This window comes from Humulus lupulus, chromosome 6 (assembly GCF_963169125.1).
Source record: "Humulus lupulus chromosome 6, drHumLupu1.1, whole genome shotgun sequence".
In the NCBI taxonomy this organism is placed as follows: Eukaryota; Viridiplantae; Streptophyta; class Magnoliopsida; order Rosales; family Cannabaceae; genus Humulus; species Humulus lupulus.
Window position 1 is genome coordinate 6687403 of NC_084798.1, and position 21352 is coordinate 6708754.

At 46.5% G+C, this 21352-nt stretch overlaps 1 protein-coding gene across 1 annotated transcript; it reads left to right on the plus strand.

The window, feature by feature from the left end:
* Positions 1-9884: 9884 nt before the first annotated feature.
* Positions 9885-11173, plus strand: LOC133781548 (ethylene-responsive transcription factor ERF109-like). The gene has a single exon (XM_062220585.1). The coding sequence runs from the start codon at positions 9916-9918 to the stop codon at positions 10627-10629; it is 714 nt and encodes a 237-aa protein (XP_062076569.1). The 5' UTR covers positions 9885-9915; the 3' UTR covers positions 10630-11173.
* Positions 11174-21352: the final 10179 nt, after the last annotated feature.

Sequence of the window (21352 nt, forward strand, 5' to 3'; positions counted from 1 at the left end):
GGCGCTCTTCTGGTCTCCCTGGACTATCCCCATCCCTCCGTTGTCGCAAGGGAACTTCATGCAAAGATGACGGATGGAGGTGATAGCCCCGAACTTGACTAATGCGGGCCGGTCAAAAATGACATTGTAAGCAGTGGGGCAATCCACCACTACGAAGGTGCAGAACTTGAACGAGTGCTGCAACTCACTCCCCAATGTTACGGGCAACTGGATCTTTCCCATGGGGAGTAACGCGTCTCCGTTGAAGCCGTAGATCTGGGTTGGGCATGATGCCAGATCTGCTTCGGTCAAGCCAATCGCAGTGAAGGCGGACTTGAACAAGATGTTGACGGAGCTCCCGTCGTCTACCAGCACCCGAGACACCAGCTTATTGGCGATCTGCGCGTTTATGACCAACGGGCCATGGTGTGGGAAATGGACGTTGCGGGCGTCGACCTCTGTGAAAGTGATAGGGAGGTTCATCAGTTTTGGCCGCTGAGCCGAGGCCTCGACCAGAGCACACACCTCCTGATCATGGTCGAGCTCGCTTAGGTAACGCTTTTGATCATTCCTGGATGGCCCTCCCAGGTGAGGTTCGCCTGAGATGGTGGCCACATGTCCGTCCACGCGAGGGGGTGCCATCCTGGATGGATAAGGCATTCCAAGGCCGGGTGTCTGCGCGACGGGGACCCCCTGAGAGGTTTGCGCCACTGGACCCTGTGCATACCCTCCCTAAGGCAGATATTCCCTGGGCGCACCCGGGATCGCGGGTTGTCCGGGACCTACTGACAGGCCCGGGACTCCCACGGGCATCCTGACCCATTGGTGGAGATGTCCCAGCTTGATCAGATTCTCGATCTCATCCTTGAGCTGCCGGCACTCTTCGGTCGTGTGGCCCACGTTTTTATGGTAGGCGCACCGTTTGTTGGTATCCCTCAGATTTCTCCCCCCTTTGAACATGGGGCTAGGCTTCCGGTAGTGAACCGCCCTTTCTGTGGCCAAGAAGATGTTCTCCCTGGTGTCCACCAAATTGGTGTATTTTGAATATTGGGGCTCGTAGCCCCTTTTTCCTTTCTTAGCCGGCTCAGACCGATTTTGGCCTTTGCCAGATCTCTTCTCCCGGGAGGGGTTTACACTTGCCTCCGTCACTCCTGCCTGCGACTGCGGGGCCCTAACGGAGGCAGCGCTGTGACCCTCCGGCGCGGCTCCATATCCGGAAAAAGGGGAGGATTGGACCGGGGCATACCCTGAAGAGGCAGGACTGTACACCGTAGGGGTGTAGGTAACTCCGGGCGTAACGGCCAAACCTGGGGCAATCGAGGGAGTGACATAACCCGGGGCAATCGGGGGAGTGACGTAGGGATGTGCCGAGAACTGCACCTCGTACCCCGGGAATGCCTGGGCACCAGACCGAGGCGCCAGAGGCCATCTGAAAGCCTGAATCTGAGCCTCCTCCCAGTTGATAAATCCTTGGGCCCTCCTTATGAATTCTTCTAAGGTCTGCGGGGCCCCAACGGAGGCAGCGCTGTGACCCTCCGGCGCGGCTCCATATCCGAAAAAAGGGGCGGACTGGACCGGGGCGTACTGGACCGGGGCATACCCTGAAGAGGCAGGACCGTACACCGTAGGGGTGTAGGTAACTCCGGGCGTAATGGCCAAACCCAGGGCAATCGAGGGAGTGACGTAACCTGGGGAAATCGGGGGAGTGACGTAGGGCTGCGCTGAGAACTGCACCTCGTACCCCGGGAACGCCTGGGCACCGGACTGAGGCGCCAGAGGCCATCTGAAAGCCTGGATCTGAGCCTCCTCCCAGTTGATAAATCCTTGGGCCCTCCTTATGAATTCTTCTAAGGTATCCACCTTGCTACGCTGCATGTAATCCCAGAGAGGGGACCCGGCCCGAATCTCGGACTGCAATGCCACTAGGCGCTACCCATCTTCCACCTTAGTCTTGGAGGCCTCTTCAGTGAAACATTGGATCCGCGGGGAGCTGTTTAATATTGGCAAGGGCGCTGATTTGCATATCCATCCTCATGGCGGCCACGAACTGCTTGCGAAACGCCGACTACAGCCCTAACAAGGATTGTATAGATCCCAGCTTAAGTCTCTTCCACCACTCCTCGGTGGGACCACCTAGAGTGATAAAAAAATAGAGGCACTTACCGTCATCACTGACGTGGGCCACGGTCATAAGACGGTTGTACTAGGACAGATGATCCCTGGGGTCGGTGCTCCCGGTATAGGCAGTGAGGCTCGGCATCTTGAACCCCTTGGGGAGCACAGCGTCCAGGATGTGCCTCGCACAGGGCTCTTTGTCCTCTTCGTCGGAGTCGATATCCGCTTCTTCCTGCTTGCGGACCAAACGGTCCGTGACCTTTTTCAAAGTGGCCAGCTACTCCATGAGCTGCCTGGCCGTGCCATCCTCCAAGGGGATTCTTTCGATCCTCTTGTCGTTGATGTTGTTCCTAAGGTCGCCACCTCGGGGAAGGATCTTTTCCTTACGGGCCCGCTCTTTCCGAGCGTTTAGTCCGTCGCGTAGGTCTACCCAGGACGTATCGTCCCCTGAACAAAGGGTGTGGCACTCCTCGTTACGTGGGCGTTCCCGGCGATTATTGTTTACTGAGGCACTGGGGTGCAAAGACCTTTCCCTTCCGTCTCGCCCTGGGGCACGCCAGGGACGAGCGTCTCGCGGCCGCGTCCCCTAAGACGGGGCGCACATTCTCTTTCCTAGGAAGCGGTCGGGAACGGGTCCCGGCTTTCGTGACGAGGGTGTTTTTCTCTCGAGTCTTTCCCCCGGCCTTCTTTTTCTCTCGGTTCGGGTTTCCTGGGACTGGCTCAGGAAATTTTTCAGGGGGAGGGGCCAGCCTCACGTCTTCGGGGGCTCCGGCTCTGGCTTGCGGAGCGGGCTGTTGCGCTCCCGGAAGCGGGCCAGCTGGGAGATTGGTCGCCGGACCCTGCGCGGCTATGAATGCCTGCAGGGCTTGGAGGGATTCTTGCATCCGCCGAGACGCCTCTACCTCCTCAGTAATCCTGGCCTCCTGATCCAGGACTTGCTGCCTCAGTTTAGTCACCTCCAGGTCCTGCTGGTTGGGATCCCCTCTAGGGATCTCGGGATCCGCAACTTCGTCGTGGTATTCCCCCTCGTTCTCCTCCTCTTCATAATATTCCTCCTCGTTCTCCTCTTCGTACTCTGTTCCACCCTCATAGTCTTGTGACTCTTCAAGGTGAGACGTCTGAGGAGGAGCGTTCTCAGGTGGATTCTGAGGAAGAGGCTGAGAAGGCAGCGGCTCTCCATTGCCCTGTTCTGGGTTATTTTCAAGAATTAAAGCTGAAAGAAATAAGTACAATATGGCATTTCTGAAAAGCTTCTGGCCCAAGCCTCACTTGAAGCCCACGGTTTCAACTCCAGGCCCACGAAGCCATTTGAAGCTCCAGCCATCATCCCACGTTCAGCAGCTCTTTCCTTAGCTGCCCACTGATTCAGCTACTTCCCAGCCACGGTTCTTCTCCATTTCATTCAGCTGATTCCATCCGTGCTTCCCTACCAGCAGCTGCCTCCACCAGCCCAATTGGGCCTATGGCCCAATCCCAGCCCCCAGCCAAACCGACTGCTTCAATCCCCAACCTGTGACTCCAACGCCTACCTCCAGCAGCAAAGTAGCTGCATTTTCCCCATTTTTGAGCCCAACAAATCAAATTGTCCCCTTGACCCACAATGTTTAAAAATACCAATTTTTTACCCAAACTTTTCTACACATTTTACCCCAAAACATCATCATTACACCCTATAATTTACCCCTATTTGCCATATTATTAAATTAATTAATTTAAATTAATTATTTTAATACTCAATTTTTGGCTATAAATAAGGGATTTGGGTGCTAATTTAGGGGGGGGGGGTTACTGTTTACCGAGATTTTCGGAAACTATATTAATAAAAAGTAAGCGAGATTAATGATATGGGATTTAGAAGATATAAACAAGATTTTTATGTGGTTGGGGCGTTAATGAGCCTTAGTCCACGAGACAGTTGTATTAGAGCTTAGAAAGCCTTTAACAATGAAGTTTCTCTCTATGTTTTAGTAGAGTAACTGTATACAAGCCAAACAGAGGTCCTTTCTCCAGTGCTCTGTCACCTGTATTTATAGGCTCACAGGAGCACTGGGCTTGGGATGGGCTGACCCGGGCCCAACAAGGATATAAATACCCATGGCTTCTCAATCGGAAGCCCAATACAAACGATAAAAATATAACAGACAAAGAATGATCAAAGCCCACTGGGGCAGCCCAAAGCCTATATTTCGCCCGACAAAATGGGGCTTTTGGTCTGGGCATTCCGAGTTACGAGGCAGATTCAGGGGACAAAATCGGTAAGTGTAGTGGCAGCACAGGTCTGAACCAGCGGCGTGCAATCCCGAGGTGGCCTTTTCCGCAGGTGAAAAGTGGGGACAACCCCCACGCGTCGTGGGGCAGCTTCAGGGTCACGGATGCTTTTTCCTGCCAATCCTAAGGACTTGACCCAGGTTTGTTTACCTCTGTCCCTCTTCATTTACCGTAGGCCTGGATCGTCTCCGCAGAGCCCAGATCGTCTCTGCAGGGCCCGGATCGTTTACCAGGCTCCGGGACCGTTTGCATACATTTCGACCGTAACCCCAACAGCTGTACGTCTCCCGGATGATCGTCCTGGATCATCCATCATGGACACCGTCCGGGTTTGGACCCACACTGGGGCCGTCGTTCCTGGTTATTCCCTGCCAAGCGGGCTTGGGCTGGGCCCAACCCCAATTGCCCAGTTAGTGGGCCTGGACCACCTGGAAACTGTTGTTGTTCGGGTTCAGTGGCTGGCTCTTGGAATCTGCTGATGTCCAGCTACCGAGGGTGGCTGGCTGACTCCTGGAATCTGCTGTGGTTTGGGCGCAGATGAATGTCCGTGTTCTGTCGTGGTTACCCGTTCACCTGTATTGACAATAGAATTATGCATGTTAGACATGGTGGGTGGAGTTTGATAATTCCTTACCGAGGGTGATGGAACTGTCTGACTCGGTTGATAACTCTACAAAATAGATTTATTTTACCACTTTTTTTGTGCTAATTGTTGCTTAATTTTTGAGTTTTTAATTGATTTAGTAAGTTTTTAAGTAATTTTGAATTTATTTGATTTATTTTGATTTTATATATTTTTGTGTGTTTTTATAGTTATTTTGTTGTAAAATATTGTAGTTAATTATTTGAATTATTTGTGTTTAGTTAGAAGTAAAAAAATGTGTGTTTTATTGGAACTAAATGTTGAATTAAATTAAGTTATAATTAATATTTTTAAAGAATTAAATTGATTTATTTTATAATTGAAAATATTTTATTATGATTTATTTTATATTTATTTTGTAGGGAATTTATGGCATTTTTGCTCTTGAAAAGAAAGAAAAATGAAGGAAATATGGTATTTTCAAGAATTAAAGCTGAAAGAAATAAGGACAATATGGCATTTTTGAAAAGCTTCTGCCCAAGCCTCACTTGAAGCCCACGGTTTCAACTCCAAGCCCACGAAGCCATTTGATTCTCCAACCATCATCCCACGTTCAGCAGCTCTTTCCTTAGCTGCCCACTGATTCAGCTACTTCCCAGCCACGGTTCCTCTCCATTTCATTCAGCTGATTCCATCTGTGCTTCCTTACCAGTAGCTGCCTCCACCAACCCAATTGGGCCTATGGCCCAATCCCAGCCCCCATCCAAACCGCCTGCTTCAATCCCCAACCCGTGACTCCAACGCCTATCACCAGCAGCAAATTAGCTGCATTTTCCCCATTTTTGAGCCCAACAAATCAAATTGTCCCCTTGTCCCACAATGTTTAAAAATACCAATTTTTTACCCAAAACCTCTCAATTCTACACTTTCAAAACCTCTCAATTCTCTTCGTCTTTTTCTTTTTTTTGGTTATTTTTCTATGTATTTTTAGAGGAAAATTTTGGGGGTTTCTCCTTCAAATTTTCCTATTTATGTTTGTTATTTTTAGTTTGTATTTGCTATTTTAGTTATGAGTTTCTAATCTTTTTAAGATTATTAAGGTGATGATGAAACAATATGTAACTAGATAGTATTTATTTTGTATGTTGATTTCCCATTTGTGCAACAAAGTTTATGGAATTTTCTTCTTCAAATATCTTCTTTCATCTTAAATATCAGGTATTTTGGATTGTTAGCACATATTTACACTTTTTTCTTCATTAGTGCAAAAACATAATATTCTTTGTGTAAGATGTGTCATTAAATTGTACACATCCATACTTAGAACAAAAATATTATGTTTTGCCTTATAAATAATGTTCATTGATTTATTTGTGTTAGGAAAAATTGTTTCGCCTCAATGGAAATTGATAATAATATGTTACAACTCTATGCAAAATATTACAATAGACAAGGATTGATTAAATAAAGTGTTACAACTCTATAACTGAAAATACAAATAAAACAAAGGAAATGAAGAAGATGATGAAGAAGAAGAGAATAGTAAAATACAACTCTATGCAAAATGTTACAAATAAAGTAAAGTGTTTGAAACAAAAGAAAAGAAAAGATTACAACTCTTGAATAAGAAATACAAGTAAAAAGAACAAGAGAATAAGAAGAAAACAATACAATAGAAAGAAGAACAGAAATACAAGAAACTCTCACTTACACAACCTAAGTGAAGAGGGTTGGGGATCACCAACTTGAACAAGGTTTAAAACATTTGTCCAAAAGCTTATTTCCTCCTAACTCAAGCACTAAGGGATCTCTCACAGATTATAGGAAAAACTTTCTGAAATTATCAAGCCTCAAGGTATTTCTAGCCAAGTGCTCTAATGGATAGAAATGTTGTGTCTTACAAGTGAGCTATAGGCTCCTATTTATAGAGTTTAGAAACACCATTTGAATTTCAAATTCCACCAACTCCCATGGCTGTTACCAATGTTTAATTGGATTAATATGTAATTAAAAATGAGATTTGAGAGTTATTTGGGTTTTTTTGAGCCGTTCAACAAAGATTGAAAAAACTGAAAATTTGGTCAGTTTTGGCCTGTGGCCACGGCCACTGACCAAATTCAGCAAAAAAAATGTGCTGTTTTTCCAAACAGTTCCAAACCCTCCCAAATGATTTTGTAACTCCCAAAACACATTCTTGGGGTTAAAATCATATCTCTAACAGCCATATCACATATGGCTTTATGAAATTCATCTCAATATTGTATAACAACAATTTTACACAATAAAGGGTAATATTTGGAAGTTACAAATTTGTAACACCAAATATGTTACATTATTTGGATATATCTCATATATCTAAATATTGTAACTCTCTATTATATGTTACAATATGTGACACACTTTGTCACATTTATTTAATCTAAAACATTATATTATAATATAATATAATTTTACATTATATTATAAAATAATATAACAATTTGTTATTTCATTAGATTGATTTACACTAAATGCTTTAAAATTATAAATCTATTTGGAAAATGATAGTTTGATGTATTTTAACTATTACTAAAACTTAGGAATCAATGTACTTTTAAATATTATTGAACTTATATTTTGTGGATTCTATTATCTTAATAATCTTTATTTTACTATCTTGATTTCTACTTTTAATTTATGTTATATATATTGTCTTTAATATCTTTATTAATATCTTTTATTTTATTTTTTATTGTTACAAATTCTCATTAATCTTTGGAGCTATGTTAGAATTTTTTAATTTTGGTTTAAAATAGTTTCCTTTTCGATTTTAGACAACTCCTTTGGGTTCGATCTCGTGCTTACACAAACACTATATTCCATATACGATTCGTGCGCCTGCGAGTATAAATATTTAAAACATACCCGTTTTGGGTCCATCATCGGTCCATCATTGTTAGAGATAGGGGTGAGGTCACCCAAAGGTTGTATAGGGCTAACTGGGCCTCGGAAGCGGGATGGATGAACCTCGGTGGCTTGAGAGGACGTGGCTTCCATTCGCACGAGCAAGTCAGCATTCTCAGCTTCGAGCCTCCTTATTTTCTCACGTTCTTCATTCATCCGGGCAGTAAGAGCAGTGAGTTGGGCGAACAGATCGGGTGTCTCAGTCACGTCTGACATGGCTCTCAAGTGAACTCCTTGATCTCTTTGTCGATCATCTGATTGCTAGGGCCCCACGGTGGGCGCCAAATTGTAGATGTGATTTCCTACAATTGATTAGACGGGCACCAGCAACCTATCAAGAACAAAGAAAGAGGCGAGAGTTCAATTGGGAGCACCGGTGGGGTGTCAGCCAAATGGACTCCGACGCTCAAGTTAGTCGGGTTGCAACGAAAGCTAATTGAAAGTAACAAAACTATAATGAAAATAATGATATAATGATGGATGGATGAGTAGTAAGATGGTAAGAGTGACGGTAGAGACGACGGCGGAATCCAACGATCGGGTCAAGTCCGGTCGGGTCAGACCAGGCTGACTGATTCAACTTGCTTGACTGGATTGCTTGGAGAGAGTAGTACTTCGTTCCAGTAAGAGAGTAAAGTAGAGTAGTAATGGTTATCCGATGTCCTATTCTCAACCCATGAGGGTCTTATTTATTGTTCTTCTTTTCGTTCCGTTCTCCTCTCGTCTATGTCGCCCGTCTAACCCGTTCTTAGTGGTTCCCTCCGATTTTCATGGGAAGAGGGGCGTGCATTTTGATTGCTTCAATGTCCCTAACTGACTGAATACACCCGGACTCGGGTCTGGGTACCAGCTAGCTTGTTTGGATGGCTGAGCCCATTTACATAGGTTTGGGGCCTTACTTGCTTATTGGGCTTGGCGAGCTAGTCTGGCTGACTAGATGAGCTTTAATTGTAGACAAATTTTGTCCACTACAACTTATATGTCTATTTGTTATGTGATTATGATATGATTTATGTTTAAAGTTATCTATGAGATGAATATTTGTAATATAAATGTGTATGTTGTGTGTTTTGCGTGACATGCTTATGGTAGGAAAATTTGCATGTTTACGTTACAATAAATTTTGCATGCTTGTGTATAATGTAATTCATGCTTACGTTTTCATGCTTTATTGCAAACTTGACCAAATTAGTATTGGTTTACGGCTTTTGTTTCTAAAAATATTTGTGATATATTATGATTTGATTATATATATATACACACGTGTGATTATGTTGTTTTAAGTCTAGGTTGGGGGTTGTGTCTTACATAATTCTTCTTATTGCACGTTAGCTCACAGTTACTATATGATGCAGGTGAAGAAAAAAAGTTGATTGTGTAGCAATAAATTAGAAAGCTTCGGTAGAGAGCATACATGTTCAAGATCTAACGACACATTATATTTTTACTTTGGTTTTAGTTATTAGTGAAAATATTTTATTGGTTTTTCTTAAAAAAATTTAATTGGCGGGGTCCACAACAATTAAAAAAAATTAAGAAAAAGTTGACACATTGAATGACACCTGGCAATACTAACATGGTGACGCGATTTGACCTTGAAAAGATTATAGTTTTGATTGTTCACCAAAAACAAACCACATATGGATTAAATATCTGACGGCGTACACCACAGATCATGGTGATCCCTTATTGCAAATATCAATTTCTACAAAGAAAGAGACAACCATAGTTGTCGTCATCCATGACGTAAGTAAAGTTTTATTAAATAATCATAGTTATATATCATACGCATCAACTTTCTAATTTTGATATAGTCAACGCGACTTTACACTTGATCAACTTTCTTTCCATTTTTGGTCGAGTCCAGTCACTGTCTTGACTCTTTGATCTCCCAATTATCCGCACGTGTCCAAAACATACCCCGTGTCCGAGCGGTGTTACAGCTGTCCATCTCCTGATATATAAACCCCATTCAATCTCTCTCCTTATCACAACTCCTCGTTTCACTTTTGACTCCAAACAAAACTATGCCATTTGACCCTTCTTCACCGATGTGCCGTCTCACCCACGATCAGGAGCTTTCCATTATAGTCTCTGCTCTCCAAAATGTTGTCTCCGGCACTGCTTCCGACTCCGACGCCCCCATCGATTTCACGACAGAGTTTCTCCAACTTTCTTCTTCGGATTTGGACACGTGTCGGTTTTGTAAGATTCAAGGGTGTCTCGGGTGCAATTTTTTCCCTCCAACACGAGATGAAAGCAAGAATCACAACAGTGATGGAAGAAAAGCTACTCCGAATAAGAAGAGGGCGAAGAAAAACTACAGGGGAGTGAGACAGCGACCTTGGGGGAAATGGGCAGCAGAGATTCGGGACCCGAGGAAGGCCGTACGTGTCTGGCTTGGAACTTTCAAGACGGCTGAGGACGCCGCCCGGGCCTATGATAAGGCCGCCGTTGAATTTCGCGGCCCACGAGCCAAGCTCAATTTTCCATTTCTAGACACTTCGTTGGTTCAGAACGTCGATACTCCGCCCGAACCGGTGCAAAGTACAACGACGACGACAACAACGGCAGCAGCATCAATCAACGAGAATCAACGAAGTAGTTTCTATGAAATGTCAGCTGATAAGGGAGTTGAATCTGGGGATGACGAACTTGGGCAATGGATGACGGCGATGATGGATTGCACCACCGATTGTTCGTTCGATTCAGGGAATGGTTATGGACTTCTTCATTATTAATATTTTTAAAATTATATTATATTTATTTTTTGGAGGAGAAGTGAGTTTAGGCCATTTTTATGTGATGAAAATCAATCTAATTTTCTCCCTCGTATCTCTGTATCAAATGAAACTTGTCCAAATACTAATTTTGTCAAGCATATCTGTACGGTTCCGTTTTATTTATTTTTATTATTTTTACTAAAAAGGGCAATTGGTTTGGATTTAAAAGCAAAGGAATGTTTGGCTGCTGAGAAAGTGTGTAAATTTAGTGGTTAGGACCCCACACGTGGCAGTGACACCTCAGCTGGGATGTCACTTTATAATTTAGCACGTGACTTTTATAATCCAATGATTAAATTACAATATAACTGAAAAGAAGAGGATGGCAGTTGACCACTCACGTTTACAATGTGGATATTATTTGTCACTTGGAGTGGATATTACAATGTGGATATTATTATTTGTCACGTGGAGTGGATATTACAATGTGGATATTATTTGTCACGTGGAGTGGATATTATTTGTGCTATAATATAATAAAAGGATAAGAAATCTTTTACGATGTGATATGATGTAATGTCATTTATAAAAAATTAAATTAATTTAAATCTATTGCCACGCTGACTATGCATGTGATCTTGATACTCGTACATCAACTACATGATATATATTTGTACTTAGATTTGAAACGATTTTTTGGTGTAGTAAGAGACAACAGAAAGTGTCTATGTCAACAATCGAAGCTAAACACCGAGCAGCAACAATGGCAGCTCAACAGAGTCCATGGTTGATGTACCTAATAAATGTGTGTGCATTCGTAGGAAAATTTCATATTATATGAATGATAACTTAATAAAAATTTTTAATATATCAATATAAGTTATTATCCAAAATATATAACAATTTTAATTATGTTGGTATATTAAAAATTTTCATTAAGTTATCATGCATATAACATAAAATTTCTCTATATATGCACACACATATTCTTAGATAACTATGAAATTAACTTATGTAAGAAGCATTAATATATTAAGTGTTATTAAAGTTCATATAGCTACATACATTTACAATTATAAATGAATTTTTTTCTATTATCTTAAACGTGTTAAAGCGTCTATATATTTTATTCAAATGAACTTAATATTACTACAATATATAATATTTTATATGTCTTTTCAAAAATTGTGAATATAATTTTTTTTTTTTTTAAATATGACACTCCAATGGTTTATAAAGTATAACACTTCAATAGTTTGTAAATCATGTGGGAAACTAATTTTAATATTGATAAATAATAATAATTTTATTATTGATAAATACTAATTTTAATATTGATATAAATTTGATGAACTTAAAACATTAACTAACTAGAAAACAAAATCACGCTTCGCGCAGTTTTTTGTAATTATTAAAATAATTATATTTTAAAATATTTTTTATGTCATTGTGGGGTAGGGATTCCTTTTCACCCTACTCGTACAAAATGTTATTTATATGAACACATGAGGATGACTTGACCACAATATTTTTTTTTTCATGATGGTGTTCATTGTATATCGAACCCCTGCATGTTTTTGAAAAATTCAGAATAATTAAAATATCAGAAACAAAGTTAAAAAACTTTTTTTATGTGTGCTTTTATTTATTTATTATTATTATTATTGTTGTTGTTGTTGTTATCCTTGTTTCCTTCCGGGCGCCCGGGTCCACGTTTCAAACTCGCGGGCCGCCCAAATGAGTTTGGGCCCAGACCGAGCCCGTTTGGCAAAGTGTAAAATAGACGTTGGCAGCCCAAGTCTAGATGAGGCCCAAAGGGCATCCAGGGAGTGTCGTCCGGGACGGTCATACGGGAGATGGTATGAGCGTGGCTTTCGAATGGGAGTCGGGATCACTGTGGATGATCCCGAAGCCTGGTAAATGGTCCGGGATCTTGGTGGAATAATCCGAGCACCTAGTAAACGTTTTGTGCTACTGGTAAACGGTCCAGGCTCCTGGTAAATGATCCGAGCCCCTGGTAAACGGTACGGGACCTTGACGAACGGAGGGAAAAGTTGATAGGCGAGTCCGTATCGGTTGTCCGAGGTTGGTGGGATAAAGCGTCCGTGACCCTGAATTTGTCCCATGAAGCGTGGGGGTTGTCCCCATGCTTCACCTGTAGAAAAGGCTACCTCAGGATTGTACGCTGTTGGTTCAGACCTGCGCCGCCACTGCTCTGACCGATCTTGTCCCCTGAATCTGCCTCGTAACCCGAGATGCCCAGACCAAAGCTCCAATTTGTCTCATGACAGATGTGGTTTAGGCTGGCCAAGTGGGCTCAGATTAGTGTATTTTCTATGTTTTAATCCATTGTATTGGGCTTCCATTAGAGAAGTCAGCGGTATTTATACCCTTATTGGGCCCGGGTCAGCCCGGCCCAAGCCCAGTGCACCTGTAAACCTATAAATACATGTAGTAGGGCATTGAGGAAGAGAGATCTCTGGCTTGTAAACAGTTACTCTGCTGAAACTTGTAGAAAACTCCATTGTTATAGATTCTCTAAGCTCTAATACAATTGTCTCGTGGACTAAGGCTCATTAACGCCCCTATCATGTAAAAAATCTTGCTTGCAACTTCTAAATCCTTTCCTCTTAATCTCTCTTATCTTTTATTATTCTAGTTTCCGAAAAACTCGGTAAACATTTTGGTGCTTTCATTGAGAGCTTGAGAAATCTAGAGTTGACCTCGAACATCTACAACAATGGTGAACACAAGACACACCACTTTCGACCCTACTAACCAAGAGTCGGGAAATGGAGAGCCACTGCCTAGCCAGCCTTTTCCTCAGAGTCCACATGAGGACACTCCCCATCAGATGTCTCAGCCCGACGAGTCGCAGAACTATGAAGGTGGAGCGGAATACGAGGAGGAATACTATGAGGAAGAGGGAAATGAGGGGGAATACCACGACCTAGAGCCTGAGGATCCCAAGATCCCAGAAGGAGTGGACCCCAACCAGGAGGATCCGGAGGTGACTAAACTAAGGCAGCAAGTTTTGGACCAAGAAGCCAGGATTGCTAAACAAAAGGAGGCTACTTGGCGGATGCAAGAGTCCCTTCGAGCCTTACAAGCTTTCATAGCCACCCAGGGTTCGGCGACTAATCCCCTAGTTGTACCACTTCCGAGAACGCAAGCGCCCGCTCCGCAGGCCAAAAATGGCACCCCTGAGGACACGATCCCGATCCCTCAGAGACAAGCTCCCGAGCAAGGCCCGGGAAACTTGGACCGAGAGAAAAGGAAGACCAGGGCAATCCCCTAGAGGAAATACCCTCCCATCCAGAAAGCCGAGACCCGTCCCTGGCTGCTCCCTAGGAAAGAGAAGGTGCGCCCCGTCCCAGGACTGGGCCACCCGACCATTCCGCAAGGGACGCGGCCACAGGGTACCAGGCCCCGGTATGTCCCAAGGCAGGCCGGACGGGAATGGTCTTTACATCCCAGCGCTTCAGTGAACAAAAGCCGCCGAGAGCGCCCACGTAACGACGAGCATCACACCCTCAGCTCTGGGGATGATACGTCCCGGGTAGACCTGCGCAACGGGCTGAATGCTCGAAAGGAACGGGCCTGTAAGGAAAAGATTTGTCCCCGAGATGGCGACCTTAGAAATAACCTCAACGACAGGAGGAACGAGAGGGTTCCCTTAGAAGATGGTATGGCCAGGCAACTCATGGAGTAGTTGGCCGCCTTGAAAAAGGTCACGGACCGCTTGGTCCGAAAATAGGAAGGAGCAGACACCGATTCCAGCGAGGAGGACAAGGAACCATGCGCGAGGCACATTCTGGGTGTCGTGCTCCCCAAGGGATTCAAGATGCCGAGTCTAACCGCCTACACCGGGAACACCAACCCTAGGGATCATCTGTCCCGGTATAACCGATTATTGACTGTGGCCCATGTCAGCGACGACGGTAAGTGCCTCTATTTTTCAATCACTCTAGGCGGTCCTGCACAAGAATGGTGGAAGATACTCAAGCCAGGATCCATCCAATCCTGGTCAGGACTACAGTCAGCGTTTCACAAACAATTTGTGGCCGCCATGAGAATGGACATGCAAATCAGTGCCCTCGCCAACATTAAGCAGCTCCCTGCGGAGACATTAAGAGCCTACATCCAGCGTTTCACTGAAGAGGCCTCCAAGAACAAGGTGGACGATGGGCAATGCCTAGTGGTGCTGCAATCTGGGATCCGGGCCGGATCCTCCCTCTGGGACGATATGCAACGTAGCAAGGCGACTACCCTAGAGGAGTTCATAAGGAGGGCTCAAGGTTTTATTAACTGGGAAAAGGCCCAAATCCAGGCGTTCGGATGGCAGCCGGTGCCTTAGCCCAATGCCCAAGCATTTCCGGGATACGGGGTGCAGTTTCCGGCACAGCAATATGTCACTCCCCCGCTTGCACCAGGATCGGCAGTCGCGCCTGGGATGACCTTCGCCACGCCCACAGTATATGGCCCTGCCTCTTCGGGGTATGCCCCGGCCCAGTCCACCCATTTTTTCGGATACGGAGTCGCACTGATCGGGTACAGCACTGCCCCCGTCGGAGCCCTGCCGTCCCAGGCGGGAAGAACTGAGGCGAGTGTGAACCCCTCCCGAGGGAAAAGATCCAGCAAGGGCCAAAACCGGTCCGAGCCGGCTAAGAAGGGCAAGAGGGGCTACGAGTCCCAATACTCGGAGTACACCAACCTAGTGGACACCAGGGAGAACATCTTCCTGGCCACGGAAAGGGCGGTTCATTATCGAAAGCCAACCCCCATGTTCAAAGGAGGAAGGAATCTAAGAGATACTAGCAAGCGGTGCGCTTACCATAAGGAGGTGGGCCACACGACTGAAGAATGCCGACAACTCAAGGATGAGATCGAAAATTTGATCAAGTTGGGGCATCTCCATCAGTGGATTAGGATGCCCGTGGGAGTTTCAGGCCTGTTAGCAGTCCCCGGACAGTCCACGGTCCCGGGTGCACCTGGAGCGTATCCGCCTCAGGGAGGGTACGCAAACGGTCTGGCAGCGCAGGCCTGGAATGCCCTATTCGTCCAGAATCGCGCCCCCCCCCCCCCCCCCCGAGTAGATGGCCATGTGGACACCATCTCAGGCGGGCCTCATCTAGGAGGGCCGTCCCAGAAGGATAAAAAACGCTACCTTAGCGAGCTCGACCACGATCAAAAGGTATGTGCTCTGGTCCAGGCCCCGGCTCAGCGCCCAAAGCTGATGAACCTCCCTATCACCTTTACGGAAGAAGACGCCCGTAACGTCCATTTCCCGCACCATGACCCTCTGATCATAGACGCCCAGATCGCTAATAAATTGGTGTCCTGGGTGCTGGTGGACGACGGAAGCTCCTTCAACATTCTTTTCAAGCCCGCCTTCGTCGTGATTGGCTTAACCGAAACAGATCTGGCCTCATGCCCAACCCAGATCTACGGCTTCAACAGGGACGCAATACTCTCTATGGGAAAAATCCAGTTGCCTGTAACTTTGGGGAATGAGATGCAATGCTCATTCAAGTTCTGTATGTTCGTAGTAGTGGATTGTCCCACTACTTATAATATCATTTTCGGTCGGCCCGCATTGGTCGAGTTCAGGGCTATCACCTCCATCTGTCACCTATGCATGAAGTTCCCTTGCGATAACGGAGGAGTGGGAACAGTCCGGGGAGATCAGAAGTGCGCCTGAAAATGCTACCACGTGTTCGCCCGGCCTATCTACATGGTCTGGGAAGAACCCCACGAGGGAGTCGTCGGCCCGTTTCCACCTCCTCCAACTGGAAGGATGGTTCGGGAAGAGGACGAGCTGGACCCGCGGATAGGAGATGACCACGTACTGGAACCCATGGAAGAGATTGAAGAGCTGTGCATCAGTGACACCGACCCAACCAGGGTAATCCAAGTCGAGAAGAAGCTGACGACAGAGGTTTGGGCCGCAATCATCGCCTAGGTAAAGGAAAACCAGGACAGCCTAGCCTGGTCTCATTCGAATATGACGGGGATCGACATCAACATCATCTGTCATGCCTTGAACATCGACAAAGATGCGATCCCAGTCCGGCCAAAATGAAGGCCCCTGGGAATGGAAAGGGCAGAGGCCCTCAAGATAGAAGTTGAAAAGCTGTCTTCGATCAACTTCATCTGTGAAGCTATATATCCCGTATGGCTGGCCAACCCAGTTCTGGTACCAAATCCAAACGGGACCTAGAGGATATGCATCGATTTCACGGATCTCAACAAGGCTTGCCCTAAAGATTGCTTCCCGCCTCCTCGGATCGATCAGATGGTGGATGCGACGTTCGGGTACGAGATCTTGAGTTTCATGGATGCCTACTTAGGCTACAATCAGATCTCTATGCATGTAGTAGACCAGGAGCATACCAATTTCCAGACCGACAAAGGGGTATACTACTACACGTCATGTATTTTGGGCTCAAAAACGCCGGAGCAACCTATCAGAGGCTAGTCAACAGAATGTTCCGGGCCCAGCTGGGGCGGAGCATGGAGGTTTATATTGACGACATGCTGGTCAAATCCAAAACCTCTGGCAAACATTCTGACGACCTGGTCGAGGCCTTAACGATCATTCGAAGGTATGGGATGAAGCTGAATCCCAAAAATGCACTTTCGGTGTGGCAACCGGGAAGTTCCTGGGGTTCATAGTGAGTTTCCGGGGGATAGAAGCCAATCCGGACAAGATTAAGGCACTGGTTGAAATGCCCTCTCCCCGGAAGCACCAAGACGTGCAAAGTCTGACCGGGCAGATAGCCGTTTTAAGTCATTCCGTCCCGAAGGCCACGGACAAGTGCATCCCGTTCTTTAACGTTCTTCGGAGAAGCCAACATTTTGAATGGTCAATCGAGTGTGATAAGCTTTTCAAAAGCTGAAAGAGCATCTAGCCCAAGCACCAATATTGGCAAAACTAGTGGACGGGGAGCCGCTATACCTTTATTCGGCTGTGACCGAAAACACGATCAGCGCCACACTAGTGTTGGAGGACGGGAAGACCCATCTCCCGGTGTACTACATGGGCAAGAGGTTATTGGGGGCAGAGTCACGGTATCTGATAATTGAAAAGTTGACATTTTGTCTGCTAATGGCGTCCCGGAAGCTCCAGCCTTACTTTCAGGCCCACGCCATAAAAGTTCTGACCAACCATCCTTGGCGGCAAGTGTTGCAGAAACTCGAATCATCAGGAAGACTCTTGAAGTGGGCTATGGAATTGAGTCAATTCGATATAGCTTACGTACCTAGAGTCTCGATCAAGTGGGCTATGGAATGCTTTGGGATCACCGAAGGGGACGATCCCACAGACCCCGCGGCGCCCGTGTGGAAGGTATTCGTGGACGGAGCCTCGAATGAAAATGGAGTAGGTGCCGGAATCATCCTAGTGTCGCCACAAGGGCACCGGTTACAAAATGCCTTGCATTTCCATTTCAAGGTGTCAAACAACGAGGCTGAGAACGAGGCCATGCTGGCCGGATTGCGTCTGGCCCGAGAAGTAGAGGCCGCGAACCTGGAGATCTATAGCGATTCCCAGCTGGTTGTCAAACAAGTCTCGGGAGAATACCAAACCAAAGGGGAAAATATGGCTGCTTACGTGACTCGAATGAGAGAAATCCTGCAAACGTTCCAGAGGCACTCCGTCCACCAAATCCCCAGGGAGCAAAACGGGTTCGCAGACACATTGGCAAAATTGGCCACCGATGCCGAGGCGGAGCTGTCTGGGCTGGTCCCGATCAACCATCTCCCCATCCCTAGCATTCAAACCTCCGCGATCAACGCCATCGACCACTCCACGTCCTGGATGGGACCCATTATCCACTACTTGACAACCGGAGGGTTGCCAGCAGACAGGGCCGCAGCCAGGAAGCTTCAGTACCAGGTCCACATATACGTCATGATGGACGGAAAGCTCTACCGCAGAGGGTTATCCATGCCATACCTTAGATGCGTATCTGGGACCAAACTGAGCGCAATCATGCATGAAGTGCACAAAGGCTTCTTCAAAGATCATACAGCTGGACTCAGTTTGTCCAAAAATATCCTGCGCCAAGGATATTTCTGGCCAACCATGAAGAAAGACTGTGTTGATTACGTCCGCAAATGCGAGCAGTGCCAAAGGTACGCGAAGATCCCGCGAGCCCCTCCAACATAATTAACCCTGATGACAAGTCCCTGGCCTTTCGCGGTGTGGGGGATCAACCTAGTAGGATCGCTCCCAACCGGGAAAGGAGGGGTGAAGTACGCCATCGTGGCCATCGACTACTATACCAAGTGGGTTGAAGCGAAGCCCATGAATAGAATCACCTAGAAGAATGCCTTGGATTTCATCAACAACATCGTATGCTGATACGGGCTCCCTACAAGATTGTGTCCGACAACAGAAAGCAGTTTGACATTATCCACTTCACAGATTTCTGTGAAAGACATGGTATCGTCAAAATCTTCTCCGCGGTCGCCAAGCCTCAAGCGAACGGGCAAGAAGAGGCCGTCAACAAAATCTTGAAAGGAACAGTGAAGAAAAAGCTCCAAGCCTACAAGAGCAATTGGCCTGAAGAGTTGCCTCGCATGTTGTGGGCATACCGGACCACCGAAAGAACGTCCACCGGACACAATCCTTACTCCATGGTGTACGGGTGTGAAGCCGTCATCCCAGTAGAAACAGTCATCCCGTCCCACAAAAGAGACACGTACGATCCCGCTCAGAACCGCACCTTACTCCAGGAATCCCTAGATCTCATCGAGGAGATCCGGGAAAAGTCACAAGTTGAGTTGAAGATGTACCAAGGCAAGATCGCTCGGCATTTTAACTCAAAAGTAAAAAGCCGAAGGTTCGAAACCGACGATTTGGTCCTGCGAAGAGTCTTCCCTGCAACCCAAGATCTGGGAGTAAGGGTTCTGGGCCCGAATTAGGAAGGGTCGTACGAAATTCGACACGAAGTGTGCCCGGGAATACACCGTTTAAAACGGCTCGATGGCACGAAAGTCCCAAGGGATTGGAACGCGAAACATCTTCGCAAGTACTATCAGTAATCAGGAGAATGTGTTTTAGTTTTATATTTTCGTTGTAAACAATGTACGCCTCGCGGTGATTCCTTGAATAATAAAAATGGCGTGTACAAAACGTCGTAAAGAAATATTATCAAACAATAAAAATTCTAATCGGCTTCCCTAATCAAGTGACCCAAGACCAGTCTTCGCTCACTTGGGGGGGGGGGGGTTACAAACCCAGTTGGACACAAGGCTCAGGCCTAGTCCCGACCCAGACCGACAAGGTCTTGGGGGTAAAAACTCAGTTGGATGCAAGGCTTAGGCCTAGTTCCGACCCAGACCGACAAGGTCTGGGGGGTACAAACCCAGTTGGACACAAGGCTCAGGCCTAGTCCCGACCCAGACCGACAAGGTCTAGGGGGTACAAACCTAGTTGGACACAAGGCTCAGGCCTAGTCCCGACCAAGACCGACAAGGTCTTGGGGGTACAAACCCAGTTGGACAAAGGCTCAGGCCTAGTCCCAACCCGGACCGACAGGCCTGGTCCCGGCCCGGACGTACGCGGTCCGGGGGTAGAATATATAGGACCTAAGGCTGAGGCCTGGTCCTGGCCCGAACATACGCGGTCCGGGGGTACAATATATAGGACCTAAGGCTCAAGCCTGGTCCCGCCCCGGATGTACGTAGTCCAGAAGTTGAAATATCCAGTAGGACGTACGGGCTAGCCCAGGTCCTAACCCGGACATGCGTGTCCTGAGGGTTTAAAGTACCTAACACTCGGCTCATTCATGCATAGTGGTAAAACACTTAGAAAAAGCTTAAACAAATGAGAACGGGAAAGCAATGTGCAAAAAATAGAGTGGGTAAAACTCAAAAAATCGACTTAGACGCATCCGCGTCCATAAAAGTATTACACAGTTAAAAACAAAAAGAAAACCCGGGTCTAGGTTTCACTAGGCCCTGATGCCTCTGGGATGGCTCCATCCGCCTCTTCATCATCCAGAGGCTTCGCGTCGGCCGTCTCCTTGGCCTCGAATTTGGCTCTCTTCGCAGCGGGGTCAGGGTCGAGCAGGAGGTTCATATTCTTGTCCTGGACCCAGGCCATGTAGACGGCCTCATCGAAGGTGACTTCCAGCAAGTTATCCGCCTGTTCTTTCTTGCGGCAGGTCTCGTTGTGCGCTTTCACCTCCTCGCGAAGCAAGTCGTCCAGCTCATGGACCCGGGCCTCCAGATCGCTGACCCTCTCCCGGTCCTGGATGGATTAAGATACAACCGCCTCCTGCAGAGCCTTTACTCGAAGAAGCTCCGCCTCCAGGTGGGCCACTAACTCACCAGTTTCAGTTTCTTTCCGGGATAGAGCCTCTTCGAGTTGGGACTTAACCCGGGCGAACTCTGCGCGGTCCGCTTCGGCCTGAGAAAACATTTTGGCCAGGGCCTCCTTAGCGGCTTCCCGCTGATTCACAGCCGCCTCCAGCTCCAGCTGGATCGTCTCCATCTTCATGGCAGCCATGGCCGCCAGATAAGCATTCTGATGGGCCAGTAGAGCATCCTGGAACAAAGCAAAGTTAGAAAAAGTCCTAACTAAACAAGAAGAAGAAGAAAAAAAAAGAAGATGCAAAGCAAACTTACAGCGGTGGTTTAGTGGTGGAGAGCTTGAGAGATGAACAACATGTCCTGGTAGGCGATGGTGGCAAACCGCTTCAGTTTGAGGTTAGACATGGTATTCCCCACCTGG

What these genes read in the sequence shown, in the direction of transcription:
- LOC133781548 (XM_062220585.1), top strand. Translation starts at nt 9,916, where the DNA reads ATGCCATTTGACCCTTCTTCACCGATGTGCCGTCTCACCCACGATCAG.